Genomic DNA, 18,466 nt, shown 5'->3' on the forward strand with positions numbered 1-18,466 from the left:
CTAGACCTCTGGCTGCCCCGAGGTCTAGATGGAACTCTAATCTTAGTCCGATCAGCCCCTTCTGCCCGGTCACTGTGGAAGATATGGTTCACTTCATACAGCTCTGTCCCAAATATGGCGATTTAAGAAAAACATCTTTAATGTGCGCTCAGTTAATACTACTACCAAGGCCATAATATTGTGTTTAGCAGCTAAGGATCAGCTTGCAATCTTTGCCATGGTGTGGCTTCTACTTAGGGCATGGCGAAGATCTAAATACATGAAATAGTTTCTAGGTATTAGAGTGGGCCCCAGGAGCATTAGTAGCCTCTGCATGAACTATTCCTCTGCTGTACCGCAACCAAAAGTGTTGATTTTTAACTGTGTATATTCAAATACCATATGGGCTTCTCTTACTGGGTCTGGTCATTCAGAATGTACTTTATTCATATTGCCACTGTCATAAATCACACTGATGATTACTGCATGATAAAAGTGTAGTGACTTCTCCCTAAGGGACGAAGGCTAGTTATCTACATCTTCTGTGATTTCCTTTTTGATCTTAGAATGATCTGAATGTCGTCCAAAAGCAACGTTCTTGTCTGCATTGTTATATGGATCTTTCAACTGGGTCCAATAAAATGGAATGCACCTTATGCACATTGTGTGAATTTCGTTGATGACTGCTGCTTGTTACAACTATAGTGATTTCCCCAAATTGTTACAAATTATCTGAAGATTATGTATTGTGATTTTAGCTGATTCCACAATGATTTTACATGCAGTGTTTTTGGTGTAGGTTTGTGTGTTGGCCTTTATGGTAAAATTACCGAAATAAAGGATGAACGACCGATACCGACAGATCGTTGCATGTGTGCACTTTATAGGTTTGGCCCTTTTGTTGCTAGTGGTATCCGCCATAACACGGCTCATGGGTATCAACAGGTACCCTATCAGTCGTCTCCCGTTTCGATCTCAAATCTGGAATTGTCCTGCTCTGCCTCAATGTCCTCACCGACTGCAGCGTGCTCAACAGATACCTTAGCTGCCATTGACTCTCCAAAATCATGAGGCCCGGTTGCACAGAATCGTTTCGGGCAAATGGACTTTACCGATCGATCCACAGGGATGTTAATATCCAATGGTATAAGTAATAAGATAGTCTGGCTCAATCTGGAACTGAAGTATCGATAAACCCCTCAATTAGCAACCAACCAGATGGCATAAAATAATCAATCTGAGGACCTTGACACTTGAAGGATCATGGGTACTGTACACCTCATAGTAGGTATAGTGTTAGAGGAACACCACATTGACGTTCTATTTTCGACTTTGAAAAGAAATATGGCCTATGCAACGCGTGTGATTCTAAGCCGAACCACAAGCCTCCGAAATAAATTATACCCACACACACTTTGTATTCCATGTACGTATAAAAACCTGTGAATTCCAATTTGCAGATGTCTCGAACATCAAATGTGCAGACACCTTTAGTTGCAGTGCACTATCAAAACACAAAACTAATGACTAACGGAAAAAAACATTAATGGGACGTCGTCTTGATTTTTTTTTACCACTTTATTCAAACCTGAGCACCTCAATATAAAACTAAACACTGCTGAGCTGTCATTTCCTTGTCAAGCCCCCGATTGCTGCAAACGTATGATTTGCACAGCTAAGTTTCTGCTAGCATTTTAGTATTTAAATAGATTTTAATCATCTCTTTTCTGACAATTGGCAGATTTCATATAATGAAAATAAAAAGTATTAGTGCAATTATCTGGACAGACCAAAAGACAGACTTGTGGGATAAGCGCAGAGTTCATTATTCACAGCGCAGTGTATTAAGAGATCATGATGTTCTATTTCTAACCCTGGAGATGACCACCAGGTGGGGCTGTAAAGGAAAGTAACGTTAGTTTTTTCCGGTTTATATTTTTTAGTAACTGTACACATTGTATACTTTTAGGCAAATCTTACAAGTCATATTACAGAACATATTAAACATAAATGTAGACTTCAAAGTAGTACCCTATATACAATATTTTTTAATTCCAGATGTAAGATAATCAAGTTGAGTATACATAATTGTTAGTGCAGGGAAAAGTGCCTTAAAGAGGAACTCGCATCCACCCTCAAACTAGCACACACTGATTAGTAGTGCCAGGTATCAGCAATGAGGCTAGTTGTCGGATTTGAAAGATGTTTTGAAGTCCTCTATCTTTGAATATCAAAGGCTGGTGCTTAGGAACACAAAAAAGCTGTACCTCCCAAAATGTGTCGGAAAACAAGACTCCATATATTATGGCATACAGGTAGATTTCCAAAATTGCTTGTGCTGCAAGAACAAATTAGTAAATTGAATTTGAGAATGATTTTGTAATTGGTGCAAAGTCATTGGGTGCGGACAAATTCCGCCTGCATAGCCTGGATCGTTGACTACATTAAGAGGGGACTCAAATATATATTTTTTAAAATTCTCGTGCTATGAATTAAAAAGAAAATGAAAAGCCTAAACACTAAACCGGGAAACTGGGCATGTTTTACAAGAACCAAAAGGGAAAAATAATGAAGCAATTGGAAGGGAACCACCGAAAGGGGATTTATTTCAGAAGTTACTGCTTTTCTTGAGTATTCTCAGCAGATATACATCAGACAGGCTGCTTCATCCACTGAAGAGTAGGGAAGGGGTAATTGCTCTACATGGGTGGCAGACAAGAGACTCTAGGTGCTCTTCGACAAAAACCAAATAGGCTTTCTCCTCAAATGATCAAGCCAAATATACCTCAAAACCTGGCAGCACAAAATTACCTACTGGTGAAAGGTGGGGGGGAGCTGTTCCACATTAAGAAAGGAATTACAGACGAAACCCCGTGCATTGGTTACAATGATTGAAAGTAAACAGGCAAACGCCTGTTTTGTTTTCCAACTTACTGGAGCTTCAAGTACCAAGAAAAATATATAACGTGAAAATAGCAATTCATTCGTTTTTGCCTCAACAACATAGTGGAGTTGAATTTGATTTCCATTCAGTCTGAAATCGAGTATTACCAAGCACAGTAACTAAACAAATACCTATTTCTGAAAAGCACTTGGTCTTTCTTCATGGAATTGTTTTTAAGTAATGCTGTGCGTAGATTTTATTAGCTGAAAACCTATTAAAATGTGGAATGTACATTTCGCCATAAGTACGATGAAGAAACCTGCAGGAATACTATGGACGTCTACAACCAATGTAGGAAAGAATTGAAAAAAACGGGTGAAATCAAACATATTAGGAGGCAATTGGCTACGTTTCATTCTTAACTCGGTTATTACAGTCGTGACCAATGCCACTGTACATAGACCTGCTGTTTGTTTATTAAATAACTGTTATATATCCCAAATGGCAACAAGTAAGCATTATATTTTTTAAAATCTTCCCAACAAGACACATTTTCCATATGTCAATGTTCTTAGAATGCTGAAACATTTCAGCCAGGTAGTAGTAACACATGCATGTTTTTAAAAAGGACGTTCAAAACACCTAAAATAATTTGGTTATGCGAATATACCAGAAGTCTCTTGATAGTTTTGAAGTTGTAACAGGCCAAGTTAAACACTCAATTTCCACTGTAATGAGCGATTCGGAAGCCGAAGACTATTCAAGACAGGGTTCAAAGCACATGAAGACTTAAGCACTACAGCACTGAGTCTTGGGCGGTTGTGTAGGTTCCGTAAGATCAACTCCTCTTCCTCTTGTGGTACTGGCTCCAGTAGTCTGTGGTTCAGTCTTCGGTAACTTTTTAGCTGAAAGATTATCAAAATGAAGAGCTCAGACAAAAATATTAAGACGTGTACTGAAATAAATATGCATTCTATACAGCAGAGACAGATGCACCTCAAAAAAGTTTGCGAAGAAAGATGTAGACAGGCATTGACCAAGGGAATGTAAATATTCACATATTCCAGCTAGTTTAGAAGAATTGACCATCACGCATTGGTTTCCTTGATGGACATCTCTGGTATGCCAACAAGTGCTCAGAGGTCATGGAATTCAGACGTCACATTTACAGTGTTCATAGCATACTTGTTGTACTGAGTCCAAAATACACTGCACACACTCTACTACCTCATTCTCAACCTTCTATTCTTCACATTAATCCTAAAAGACTTGCTCTGCCCGATTCTGACTGGCAAAGTGAAGAACAGTATATGTGTAATATTTAGGTTACCCCAAGGTCAGTTCTAGTGATGCTTTAGATGTAGATAAGTGCAGGCCGTTTCAGGTTGGGTGAGGGAAACCAGATCCAGTGACTATTCGTGGTAGGTTCTAGACTGAGCAGGCAACTTTTGCAGGGTTCTCTGAGGTTTGCAGTTCCTGTGGATCCTTTTGGCGTATGGGCAGGTGGCAGTGTGGTCCGGCAGCACTGACAACTGCTTGGTCATTTGTCAGGCATGGCCAATACATGGGGGAGTGGTGGTAACGTAGAGGAGCAGATGGATGCATATAACCCCCCACCCCCAAACACCCGCGCCACTCACTGCTGTCATACCAGAGCAGCATATAGTCTCTCTCGAATGTACGAGAGAGACTATATGCACTCAGACAACCGTATCGGTTGTGCCCTTCCCACGAAAGTGTGGATGGATGCACTGAAAGTGTGGAATGATATAGTTTGCCACATAGGATATCATAGATAATGCATATTGGGGTATAAGACCTCTGGGTAATAAGTTTGTGGGTGAGTGTGCAAGCATCAGTCCGATGTCTGCCAGTTGACCCTGCTTTATTAAATTGAGAATAAAGTAGTACTTTGCCATATCTTTTGAATCTGCTCCATTATTTGGTCCGAGAACTTTATTGGTAATTCCATCTAGCAGAAGAGATGTTTTAAGGTGCTAGAGCAAATGTTGGTAGCAGTGCTGATGGTTCCAGTCTAATCCACCTAGGCGATGATCCAGATCTTTGGACTTTTGGCTGCTCCTTCCATTGGCCAGAAAACCGCAGGGCTTCCCGTAGACAATGGCGTGCAACAAAACGTGTAAAAAGATAAGGCTGGAAACTTCCCCTTTGACAAAATTCCTGTCCGGTCCCCGCAGGTGCTCGTGGATGGAAGGCGTACTGGTGGGTTGAGGGGGAGTCGATGCCGAGGGACTCTTGCTGAGCCACAGACGTAAGTAGAACATTGAAAGTGGAAGGAATAGGGAGGAAGGATTAAGTTGTAAATGATATGACATGTATTACTTACCGTAAAAGCATTTCTGATGATTGTATCTGCTTAGATTCACATGCTGTGCATAGTCCGACATCCAGTGGTCACTGCGGAGTATTGCATTTTGTTTTTCGTAGTTGAAAAGGGGACGTCGGCATAGGCGTGTCTAATACTATCCCTATAGTAACGTGCAGTGTACCCAAAATCCCTCACGCGTCGAGGTCCCTCTGTATTTTTTCTGCCCTGAGGGAGCCTTCTTATACGTGAGTGAGTACAGAAAAGAGAGAAAGTAATAAGATGTCTATGTTCCTTCCATCCGAGCGGGGAGAAAGGGTGGGCGCATGTGAATCTAAGCAGATACAATCATCAGAAATGCTTTTACGGTAATTAATGCATGTCTTCTGATGCTTGTTAATTTGCTTAGAATCACATGCTGTGCCTAGACTAGCAAGCAGTACTCGGAGTTGGAGGTGGGTTGTGAGAAGGAACAGTAGAGAAAAGATGTCTTAATACTGCTTGTCCCACCTGGGAATCAGATCTAGAATGGGCATCTAGACAGTAGTGTTTTGTAAAGTTGTGTACAGAACTCCAGGTTGCCACTTTGCAAATGGACTCAAGAGGGACATTTGCAATGAATGCTATGGATGCCCCAGTGCCTCGAGTAGAATGTGCTCTTGGCTTGAAGGAACAAGTTACTTACCTGTAACTGTTGTTCTCCAGCATGGGTCTGGCATGGATTCACATGCTCATGAATATTCCCCGTCGTCAGGCCGGGAATCCTCGGTAAAGAAAAAAAAACTCAGTATCAGTTTCGTTTCTGATCTGTCTTTCTTAGTAGTAACCAATCACTGATCTCTGGGTCAGACTGCCCTCTACCTAAGCTCCTCCCCTGGCAGCCATCCTCAGATTTGGTAGCACGTAAAGTGGCAGTATGACCAAGTGAAGAGCCGCAGAGGGGAAGTAGGGAGGGTTCGCATGTGAATCCATGCCAGACCCATGCTGGAGAACAACAGTTACAGGTAAGTAACTTGTTCCTTCTCCAGCATGGGGTCTGGCATGGATTCACATGCTCATGAATAAAAGAATACATAGCAGTACACACATGCACAACCACGGGGGGTGGCAAAAGGCTCAACATTAAGCGATACAACAACTCAACATTAAGCATCTCTTACCTCCTCACCAGGCTCACCTTAAGCGAACAGGTGGCGCAGCACTGCTTGGCAGACCCTGGACTCCTCCCTGGAGTCCCGATCGTCGCAGTAGAATCTTGTGAAGGTGTGCGTCGACCTCCACGTAGCAGCCCTGCAGATGTCCAGCAGGGGCACACCAGACAGGAACGCCGTTGTAGCAGCGATCGCTCTAGTCGAATGGGCTCTCGGACGACCGTGCAGCTGTCGGTTTGCCAACCGGTGAAAGTGCATGATGCAGCCGGAGAGCCATCTGGAAAAGGAAGCCTTCGAGAGAGCCTTCCCTCGATTCAAGGGTCCAAAGTTCACAAACAGCTGTGATGTCTTCCGAAAACTCTTCGTGCGGTTTACGTAGAACTTCAGCGCTCTAGCCACATCCAGCAAGTGCACAGTCGGAAGAAAACTGGCAACACCAAGGGCTCGTTGAGGTGGAAGTCCGACGGCACCTTGGGCATAAAGGATGGGTGCGTCCTCAGCACCACCCTCGTGTCGTGAAAAGTCAAGTATGGAGGCTTGCAAGATGGGGCCTGGATCTCTCCCACTCGTCGTGCAGAGGTGATGGCCACAAGAAATGCTGTCTTCCACGACAGGAACTTCAACGGCGCCGAATGCATAGGCTCGAATGGGGCACTGCGATATTGTCACTTTTAAATCATGAATGAAACGCAGAGCCACTACGTAGGTTGTTTGGATTACGAGAACCCAATTCTTTTATTAAAACTGTTTTCTTTTCTTTTAGATAATGAAAGGATACAGTTTTCTCTTGAGGTCTTCGAACTCCAGGCTGATGGCGTTTGGACAAAGTTCAGGTAAGAGATTACAGGTTTGTTTCTCAGACTTTCGTCTCTCTTGTTCCTCTAGAGATTTTCTCTATAGTCTATTTTCTTTATTTACTTCTTTCTTCTGACCTGTCCTTTGAAATATTCTTCCCTCTTGGTGGTCTTATTGTCCAACTCCCTACCTTAAGTCTCTTATTCTGAATAGATCAGGTTGATAGGAGCTGACGTACTCTTCAGGTTATGCTTTTCTGTAGCTTCTGTAATTCTTAACGGATTCTCTTTTACAGAACAAAAGAAAATAAATAAAAAAAATAAACTGTGATGCGGATGTTTCTTTGTCTTGACTCTTCTCTATTTTCTCCCCTCAGTTGAGTACGAATTTCCTCTTACTCATTTCACTGGTAATCTCCTCTCTGCCACGGTCGGGCTTCTCTCTTTAGCGTTCACACCCCTCAATTTGAATTATTCACCCTCACGTTGAAGACTGAAGGGCTTGTCGGATTTATGCCACACTCTGAGCAGCGTAACGTTATTTCAGTACAGTCTCTGTATAACGGTGGCGCAACAGCGCTTACTCTATAACATTTAGCAAACAAACTTAACCACTGTCCCTCGTCGAGCTACCAACAAAAAGCGCAATGGCGCTGACTTCGGTAGACTTTACAACTGGGTTCAATACGGTTGAACTTCCTTTCTCTCCTGCTTTCTCTCTCATTTCACTCACCTCCACCCTTGTAGTTCCTGTCGGGTTTCGGCGAAGTCAATTACATGCAACAAAGTCAATTTCAATCAACCTTGTAGCGATTCGCCGGCAACGAACGCCTCGTCGCTTTCACTCGTTCCCTTGTGTTCACGGTGAAGGCAGTCAGGGCACAGCGCCTGAGCGGATCATCAACGCTTCATGTTCGGAAGCCTCTCATTCGACTGGGCGTAATATTTCTATAATTTACAGTTAGCGTTTCACTCCACTGGGTGTTTCTCTCTCTTCCCTCAGTATGCCCAGGACAAACCGTTGATCTCCCTCTCCTCCTCTCGCGGGGCCATCTCCTAGGTAACCAACAAGAACATTAGAGGAAAGTCCCTACATTAAAGACTTCCTGGTTCTCCTCGTCTTAAACACGGCCTGGATGAGCTTCTGTGAGAAGCTTCAGAACGTCACAGGCACCCATGAGCCTGGTCAGCACCACGTTGAGCTCCCACGCCCGGGCAGGGGCCTTCACCGGCGGGAACGATCAGAATAGTCCCTTCACCAGGCGATGAGACCACAAGGTGTATCGGGAAATGGCAGCCAGATGTATCTTGATGGAGGCGTGAGCCAGTCCAGCTTTGGCCAGCGACAGTAGGTACGGCAATACTTGAGGGGCCGCAATCCGCAGAGGGTTAATCTTCTGTGCACGGCACCAGACAGAGAACCTCTTCCACTTACGTCCATAGCATTTGAGAGTTGAGGACGCCCTGGCTTTTGCAAGAACCTTTCTGCAGTCAGCCGGGATATCGTATCCTCCAAACTCTAGTGCTGCAGGAGCCAAGCCTGCAAGTTCAGCGACTCTGGGTCGTGATGGAGAATGGCGCCTCTTCTCTGGAGTGAAGATCCGCGTCCGTCGCCAGCTTGATAGGTGGGGACCCTGACAAGTCCAGAAGGTCCGGGAACCAGATCTGTCTCGGCCACGCCGGTGCAACGAGGATCATCCTGCACCTGGACCTCTTGAGCTGGTTGATGAGACGGAGCAGCAACAGAAACGGAGGGAACGCGTACAGGAACAGGCCGTCCCAAGGGAACGAGAAAGCATCGCCCATGCTCCTCGGTTGTGCAAACCTGCTGGCGAACCTCTGGCACTTGGAGTTCGTCGCCGTCGCAAACAGGTCGATCTGGGGTTTGCCCCACCATCGAAAGAGCCGATCCACCTTGTCCTGGCGTAGTTCCCACTCGTGACACGAGCGCAGCTCCCTGCTGAGTGAGTCGGCGATGGTGTTTTTTATTCCTGCCAGGTGGAAGGGAACCAGAAACATCCTCTGGGCGACGGCCCAGTGCCACAGATCCTGGGCCTCCTTGGATTGGGGATCTGGTGCCTCCCTGCTTCCGGATGTAGAACATTGTGGTGGTGTTGTCGTTGAAGATCCTCACCACTTTGTCCTTGAGGGACGGAAGGAACGATTTGAGCGCCCAGAACACGGCTCATAGCCCCAGGATGTTGATGTGAAGAGACCTCTCCTCCGGGAGCCAGAGGCCTCTTTCGTGGAGTTCTCCGGTGTGGGCCCTCCATCCCTCCAGGGAGGCGTCCGTCGTCACCGTCTCCTGATACGCCGAGGCCTGAAAGTCCATGCCTGCCGCGAGGTGCGCACGGGCACCCCACCATAGAATCGCCCGACGGAACTCTTCGTCGAGCGGGATCCTGTCTTCGAAGCTGCCCGCCGATTGAATCCAGCGGGCGTCGAGGAACTCTTGTAGCGGACGCATCTGAAGTCTGCAACGGGGCACAAGGTAGATGCATGAGGACATCATCCTGAAGAGGGACTTGATGGACCTCACTTTGGCCACATCCGTGGCTAACAGGCGCTGCACCTTGCCCAAAATGGCCTTCGTCCTTTCTTCCGACGGAGATGCCAATCGCTTTACTGTATCGAGCTTCGCTCCCAGAAACAGTGCCACCTGCGACGCGACCAGATGGGATTTGGGGTAGTCGATGGCGAATCCCAGCTCCGTGAGCAGGCGTACGGTTCTCGCTGTGTGTTCGACGGCGAGTTCTCTTGACCTTGCACGGATTAGCCAGTCGTCCAGGTAGGGGGGGACGTGGATCCCTTGGAGGCGCAGCCGCGCCGCCACAGGTGCGAGGCACTTGGTGAACACCCTGGGTGCTGACTTTAATCCGAACGGCAGGGCTCTGAATTGGTAGTGACGCCCCTGGACTACGAATCTGAGGAACTTTGTGTCCTTTTAGAATGGGGATGTGGAAGTAAGCATCCTCCAGGTCCAGTGACGATAGGAAGTCGCCCTCCTCCAGCTGTCCCAGCACGTGCTGGAGGGTGACCATCCTGAATTTCTGTGCCTTGATGTACTTGTTCAACCGACGCAGGTCTAGGATGGGGCGCCAACCGCCTGTCTTCTTTCGGACGAGGAAGTATCTTGAGTATACTCCGGAGCCTCTTGGGGATGAGCTCAATGGCACCCTTCTTGAGCATCGCCATTACCTCCAACAGCAGTTGAGGGACGTGATTCTCCTTCCTGGCCACGGGAGGAATTCCAGCGAGTGTCCGCGGGCCAGGGTGTCCAGCACCCAACGGTCGGTGGCGATGGACTCCCATACGCTGACTAACTTAGTCAGCCGGCCTCCCACCGGGGTGGGGGTCCGACACTACGGCCGGTTCAGTCCTGCTTGGAAGAGGCCTTGCCGCCTTGCCGACAGCGGCGAGACCCTCCTTGCTTGCCGCAGCCTCTGTAGGCCTCCTGGGACGAGGAGCGGCCACCTGGCGGTAAGTGGAAGGCCCGCCGCTGGATCCCTTGGAGGCTCCCTGTCTCCCTCCAGAGCTCCGAAAGGGCCGTCATTGCTGAAGGACTCCTAGGGCTCGGGCGGTTTCCATGTCTGTCTTGATGGCCTGGAGGGTCTCATTCACCGTCTTTCCAAACAGGTTGTTGCCGTCGAACGGCATGTCCAACACTCAGGTCTGGACGTCCTGGCAAAAGTCTGTCGCCTTGAGCGATCCTCGTCGTCGGAGGCAAACCCCGTTGCCCAGTTGGCGAAATCCGATATCGGCAATGTCCGTTGCCACCGTTATGGCGTGATCCGACGCCACCTCTCCTTCCAGCAGAATCTGTAGGGCCTCCGCCCTCTTGTCGTCCGGTAGGAAGTCTAGCAGAGGAGCTATCTTGAACCAAAGCTCCCTGTCGTAACAGCCCACAATCGCTAAGGCATTGGCCGCCTTAATCGTCGTCGCCGCCGACGAGATGACTCATCGTTCCATGGAGTCCAACTTCTTGTCCTCGCTGTCCGGCAGGGAAGTGGAAGTTGAACCCACTGCTTTCTTCTTGGCCGCTGTCGAGATGACGGAGTCCGCCGTGGGCTGGGCCCTGAGGCACAAGGGGGCGGCATCGGGGACCCAGTACTTCTTCTCGTACCTGTCCCTCTTGGCAGGTGTCGTGGAAGGGTTCTTGAGGATAGCCAGCCCCTCGTCCCAGATGTAGTCTAGCATCGGCACCGCGAGGACCGTCTTTCTCTTGGCCTCTCGTCGTTGATAAAGAAAACCTTCCTTTTTCTGTTCCTCAGGGCAGAGCTGGAAGAGCTCGGATGCCCTGGCTATCATGGCGTGAAAAGAGCCAATTTCGTCGGGCGGAGAGGCCCGAGGAGGGGGGGTGATGACGGGATGTCCGCTGCGTCATCGCCACCGGCGTCGTCCGTCCCCGTATCTGTCACCGTATTCTCCCGAGGTTCCGGCGAGGGGGATGAGGGGTCCACAGGCCTCGCGGGCACGAAGGGCAGAGCGGGGTGGACTCTCCTCCGCTTGTTTGGAGGGCTTTCCGACGGGCCTGGTTCTGGATCCTCCGTCGGGGTCCGTGGCAACCTCGTCCTTATCTCAGTACATAAGGATTGGATCGCCAACAAAATGGCCGCCGAGCTATCCTGGGGCTCGGGTAATGGCTGCGAGGGACGGGATGGCTGCTCCACTGGGCCCTCGTCGTCGCTATCTTCGATCAGCGACGCGGGAACCTTCCCCTGGGATCGAACCTTCTCGAACCTCTCGTTGAGGCCTATGAACCTCTCGTTGAGGCCTTTCACGTTTTCCACCGGATCCTCCTCGGAGGCTGAGTCCGTAATGGCCACCGCCCCCCCCCCCTCTTTTTCCGCCGGGGTCTTCACAGGGGTCTTAACGATGGTCTGGAAAGAGGATTCCCTCCGCGGTGCCAGGGAAACTCTGGGCCCCGAGGCCGCCTCCGCTGTCGTAGCCTCTGCCGGCTTCGCCAGGGCCGCTGCGACAACCTCGATAGAGGCCTTCGCCGGGTGGATCAAGGCCCTCACCTCCTTAGGTGCGTCCTGGGCCTTTGCTTTGGGGTGAGGGTCATCACCTCGCTCCCCCTCGGCTCCCTTCGAGATCGACCGGGGCCTCTCCAGAAGCTTACCCAGGTTCTCGGACTTCCTCTTCCCCGAACCAGAGCGCTGGCTTGTGGTTGATCGTGCCGGGGAAGTCGCGCCCTGCCTGGCAGCCGAGGAGCCCGACCTTTCGGCGCTCCCGGTGCCTGCAGACTCGCAGTGCTTGGCCTTCTGTTGGGCACTCGTCGCCGGGGCGCCCTCACAGGACTTAGAAGACCGCTCAGACTTTTTCTTCGCCTTCTCACCGGCTGTGCCCTTCTCCAGCCAGGCGGCGAGGCGGGAACGACGATCTTGCATGGTCCGTTCCGACAGGTTCTTGCAGAACGCACAGTCCTTCTCCACGTGCGTCTTGTCCTCATGAAGGCAGTAGAGACATCTCGAATGCTCGTCCTCCTTGAAAACATTTTGCAATCCGCATCCTGGGCAGCTCCTGAACAGCTTGGATCCGGGCGTCGAGCTTCCCTTGTCCTGGGCCATGTCCGTTGAGGTAGTCCACAGATCTTCTGGAAACCTCCAAGATGCGTAACTCGATGAAAACTTCACCCTTGAGGGGCATAGAACGGGTCCCCATTATCGGAAGTAGAAACGGTGGAGTTTGAGGCTCGATTAACCGAAAAAATGAGAAAAATCTCCTGAAAAAGTGCAAAAACGCAGTAAAAGCTTGAGAGCTAAAAAATGAGGAATCCCAACACTTGAACGTGCGGTAAAAATTTGAGGATGGCTGCCAGGAGAGGGCAGTCATTGGCTGGGGGGAGTATGACTCAGAGATCAGTGATTGGTTACTACTAAGAAAGACAGATCAGAAACAAAACTGATACTGATTTTTTCTTTACAGAGGATTCCTAGCCTGGCGACAGAGAATATTCATGAGCATGTGAATCCATGCCAGACCCCATGCTGGAGAAGGGTAGTTCTCTCTTAGCAAGAGTATAACAGAGTGATGCATTGGACAATCCATCTAGATATAGTGGATTTTGAATCTGCATCTCCTTCTCTTCCTGCTGCCACCGAGACAAAGAACTGATTAGTCTTTCTCAGTGGTCTAGTTCTTTCCATATAAAACACAACCGCTCTGCGTACAACAAGTGTATGCAGGCTTTTTTCTCCCAAGTTTGATGAGTTTTGAAAGAACGTTGTTAGTTCTATCGACTGGTTGACATGGAATTTAGAAATGAATTTCGGTGCAAACCTAGGAATGCATGCGTAGAACCAACTTATCCTTGTGAACTGTTACAAAGGGGTCTAGTATATAGTGCGCTTGTAGTTCACCTACTCTCCTAATGGAGGTGATAGCTATTAAGAACCTCACTCTTAAAACTGCTTTCTTAAGTGTTGCTTTGTGCCTGGGTCCGAAGGGTGAGCCCATAAGCCTGGTTAGTACCACATTTAGGTCCCATCCGGGAGCTGGGTTAGATATAGGAGGGTGGATCCTTTTTACTTCCTCCATGAAAGCTTTTAGAACTGGAACTTTCCACCATGACACCTTATGTTGAGACGTGGTGTATGCGGAAAGTGCAGCTAGATGAACCTTTATAGAATTAAAGACTAACCCTGAGTCTAATAAGTGAGTCAGGTAAAGAACAATCTGTGTGGGAGAGCAGTCAACGGGGTTGATGGTCTTTGCTCTACACCAGATGACGAACCGTTTCCACTTGCTAGAGTAGCAGTAACGAGTGTTCGGTTTCCTTGCCTCCTTCAGGATGTCCATGCATCTTTGAGGGAGTTGTAATTGTCCAAATTCTATGACCTCAGGAGCCAGGCTGCTAAGTTGAGTGTCTATGGACATGGGTGCAGCGTTCTGGCCTTGTCCTGTGACAACATGTTGTACAGGCAAGGTAGTTTCACCGGTGGAGACAGTGACATCTCCATTAGGTGAGCGAACCAGGGTTGCTGGGCCCACATAGGGGCCACTAGTATCATGGTAACTGGTTCCTGGTGCATCTTGTGCACTATCCTGTTGAGAAGGGGAGTTTCTGGGGGGGGGGGGAAGGGGGAGGAGGGGAGCGTAAAGAAATTTCCCTGACCATGTTATCCAGTATCCAGAGACCGTTCCCCTTGGAGCAGTTCTGGGGTACCTGGAGGCATAATCTTGGCATTGGGTGTTCTCCGGAGTTGCGAACAGATCTATTTCTGGGAAGCCCCATTGTGCGAAAACGATGTCTTCTCGTAATCTCCATTCGTACTCTGCGGGCAGAGGGAAGTCTCTGCTGAGTTTGTCTGCCAGCAGATTGAGTTCCCCTGGTACATGTTGTGATAACAGGAACATGTGTCCGAGAGCCCACTTCCAGATGTTCTGGGACAGCTTGGACAGTCCTGGAGAGTGAGTGCCCCCTTGCTTGTTCAGGTAGTACATGGCTGTGGTGCTGTCTGTGAGGACCAGCACTGTCTTCCCTTGCAGGTGTGCCTGGAAAGCCTTCAGTGCCTTGAAGACCGCCAGAAGTTGCAGCAAATGTATGTGTTTGGACGCCACAATCTGAATCCAAACTCTGTGTGCCGTCTGATGGGATAGGTGAGCCCCCCCCCCCCCAATCCTGTGAGGGATGCGTCTGGTTAGAGTGGCTTCCACTGCAGGGGTGGCAAATGGTTTCCCTATTACAAGGTTTTCCTTCGACCACCACCGTAGCGAGAGAACCAAGGCCTGCGAGACCACCACTAGATCGTCCCATTGTCCGCTGGCCTGACACCACTGGCTGTTAAGCCACTCTTGCATTGGACGCATGTGTAATCTTGCATGGGGTACCAAATATATACATGATGCCATCATTCCTAGCAATCGCATTGCTTTGCGTACTGTCACCTCTCAACCAGCTACATATTGAGGGATCTGAAATTGCATATTTTGGACCCTCTCGGAGAGGAAGACCAGGCCTTCATTTGTTTGAATTAGAGCCCCTAGGAATTGCTTGACCTGGCTGGGGTCTAGGCTGGACTTCTTCTCGTTGGAACAAAAGGTCTACAGTCTTTTGGGGATTTGAGAAGCATGTCTCGTAGGAATCCCCTGTTATGAGCCAATCGTCGAGGTAAGGGTATACTGGGATGGACAACCTGCCACTGCCAGTACTTTCTTGAATACCCTCGGCGCTGACGCTATGCCGAAGGGTAGCACTTTGAACTGGTAATGTTTGCCCTCTATCATGAGTTATTTTCTGTGCGCTGGCAACATTGAAATATGAAAGTATGCATCTTTCATGTCCAGTGTTGCCATGTAATCCCCCTGAGATAGCAGGGGAATTACTTCCTGCAAAGTCACCATACGGAATTTTTGAGGTTTGACTAATTTGTTCGCTGGGCGCAGATCTAGTACAGGGCGTATGGTTAAATCCTTTTTGGGTACAAGGAAGTACATTGAATAAATACCCTCTGTTACATGTGATAGAGGCACGACATCTATTGCTCCTTTTTCTAGTAGCAGTTCGTCTTCTTGAAGAAGGATGGCAAGGTGCTCTGGTGATAGGAGTCTTCCCTTTGGGGGTCTGAATGTAGGGGACCGACTGAATTCTATGCAGTAACCGCGGGCTATGGTTGACAATACCCAGCGGTCTGTAGTTATTCCCTCACATGCTGGTAGAAACGATGTTAACCGGCCCCCGACCGGCGATGCATGGGAGGGGACTCGAACCTTCGGGTCATTTGTTGTTGGTAGCCGGGGAGCCTCTAGGAGTGGGGCCCTGACATCTTCCCTTGCCACAGCGTTGTCCTCTTTGAGCGTATTGTCCGCTGGTTCCTTGAGTGGAGGACCAGTTACCTTCCGAGGAGTACTGTTGTTGCTGTTGCTGCCTTTGTCATTGGCCACGAAAAAAGCGTATGTTGCCGTAACCTCGCTTATTGGGAGGCCTTGAGATCTGGTCTAGAGTCTTTAGGGTATCGAAATCCTTCTTAGCTGTCTCCAGTGCGTCATCCACCGCCTTACCAAACAGGTTTGAGTCTTCAATTGTTTTGTTGATGAGTGACGACTGGGTCTCTGGCTTAAAACCTGAGTTCTGGAGCCAGACATGACTCTTGAGAAGTAGCCCCTGAACTAAAGACCGGCCAGCCGTCTCCGCAGCATCTAGCATGTTCTTAATGATGCTCTGGTTAACAAGAGTACCTACTGTTACAGTGGCTAACAAGCAAGTTCGTAAGGGCTCAGGAACTTTTTCGAGGTCTTGGCGTAACTTTCCCCATTGGGCATCAGCGTAGCTTGCCAGTAAGGTATTGTTATTGGCAATTCTGGTGGAGAAAGCTGCCGAGGCTGTAATCCTCTTTCCCACGGCGTAAAGTTTCTTTCCCTCCTTGTCTGGGTGTGCTTCGCTAGTGGATAGCGGAACCCCCTTCCCTTTTCCTTGTGGTGGTTACTACCAAGGAATCAGGTATTGAGTGACCCTTAATGTATAATGGGTCCGAGGGTGCGGGAATAAAGTTTCTCAATTCTTGGGCTGACCCCTCTAACCAACGCAGGTGTTGATAACGATGGGATAAGTCGTCTCTTAACTGAGGCGAGAAGGGGGAATGGCCTGGCTAGTAGGGGGTTTCTCCTTAATGATTTTCTCTACAAAGTCTATTTCTGGAGTAATCTCTCCTGTATCAATTTCAAAATGTGCTGCTGCTTTACGTAGTAGCACACTGAAAGTGGGTTGGTCGTCTATAGGTGACGGGTTTCTGACTGGTGTGGTTTGCAGAGAGGACAGATCCAGAGCGTCGGGGTCTATTAACGCTCCTGGAGACTGCCAAGGCTGTGAGCCACCTCCGTCTGGGTCTTCTTCGAAGACCCCTCCACTCATGTCTGGGTATTCCTCAAAACCTTCTTCAGGGTTTTGTTGATCCTCAATATTTAGGAAATCTTCATCCTCCAGAAAGTGAGAGTCTTCTTCAGTGAGATCATATGCATTAGCCTCCTCTTGAAGTGGGTTAAATAGTCTTGGGTATTTGACCCTGGGGTGTTCCTGAAATAACTCTTGATCTCTTGGGTGTTACCTGTTCAGGAGTGGACATAAATCTATCTAGTTTGTCCATACATGATTGGAATCTTTCTAAAGTCGACTGGGGTAACCCAGAACCGTCTTGAGGCGTAAAGGGAAGCTCTTGCGCCTGTAGCCGTCGAGATCTCTCCCATAGCGTGGAGGATATACTCCCTTCGCCCTCTGAGAAACCTTCTCGTGGGCTAGGTCCTTCTTTCAACGGAGTGGGGGGTTGCTGCCTGTCTTCCGTCTGCTTTCGGCATCTCCCTGGCCTTGTGAGCGGCGCTCGGTGGCTCTTTCGCCGTCCGTCTCCGAGCGTCAGTGGAGACTATACGCTCCAAGCTCTCTACGACTAAACTCTCAGTCGAGGGTTCATCTTGCACAGTGTTAGGCGGTGCCGAGACCTCTTTGCCGACGGGCGCTCCCCTACGAGGCGCGTCTGGCGTTTTGGTGGTAGCGCCCTTATCTGTGGGTGGCCCAGTCGCTAGTCGCTTATGCGGTTGAGGGGAGGGCTTGCGACCCTTCGGACCGGCGTCTCCATTGGCGCTAGGGCTTTCTTCGACTTAGACAAAGGAGTGCCGTGGGTTGTGAGTTTATCTTTATGTGCGTCAGCGTCGCTGGGATGTACATCACCATAAGTAGGGCGTAAGCCGAACTTGTCGGGTCCGGGGACAGACGCGGAGGAGCGGGAGCACTCCTTAGAGAGGTCAACAACCTCCGATATGGAGGTAGTGTTATCACGGTCCCCCTCGTCACATTCGGTGGCGGCAGGTGAGTAATCAGCTCTAGACATAGCAAAGGCTGCCCACCTCTTGACCCTGCGGTCCTTTAAAGTCTATGGGCGAAGAGGTTTACAGGCCGCACAGCCGTCCTCGTTGTGGTCGAGGGGTAAGCAGCGGTTACACCGCTTATGCTTATCCTTCCACGTGAATTTGCTGTTACAGCACGGGCAAAATCTAAAAGGAGTCCTCTCCATAGCTGAGGATACAGTTATAAGTGATAACGCCCCGAAGGAAAGGGGGGGTGAAAGAGAAAGGCATTCTTAGAAAGAAAACGGAAGTGTGCCATGACCCCCACTCTCCCTACTGTATAGGCCGGCGAGGCCGGGCCACGTGTTCGGCAGCGCCTAAGAATCGCCTCTGTCGAAATCACTGCCGTCGAAGATCTTGATCGGCGGTGAAACAGCTTAGCCGTCGAAGGAGGGTAGGATTTAACGATAACTTTCAAAAAACGACCAAGGTTCGAATAAATGGTATTGGCAATTTGTCTCTAACGAGCTCCACATTAAGGCGACCAGTGTTC

At 49.0% G+C, this 18,466-nt stretch overlaps 1 protein-coding gene across 2 annotated transcripts in view; it reads right to left on the minus strand.

The window, feature by feature from the left end:
• Positions 1-1,538: 1,538 nt before the first annotated feature.
• Positions 1,539-18,466, minus strand: part of RAB5A (RAB5A, member RAS oncogene family) — a 300,874-nt gene continuing 283,946 nt past the window's right edge. For both annotated transcript variants that reach the window (XM_069648878.1, XM_069648879.1), the window contains exon 6: positions 1,539-3,768. In XM_069648878.1, coding sequence (XP_069504979.1) covers positions 3,653-3,768 — 116 coding nt within the window. In that variant the 3' untranslated portion in view covers positions 1,539-3,652. The remainder of the gene's footprint in view (positions 3,769-18,466) is intronic.

Source organism: Ambystoma mexicanum, chromosome 2q, assembly GCF_040938575.1.
Source record: "Ambystoma mexicanum isolate Mex_15411 chromosome 2q, UKY_AmexF1_1, whole genome shotgun sequence".
In the NCBI taxonomy this organism is placed as follows: Eukaryota; Metazoa; Chordata; class Amphibia; order Caudata; family Ambystomatidae; genus Ambystoma; species Ambystoma mexicanum.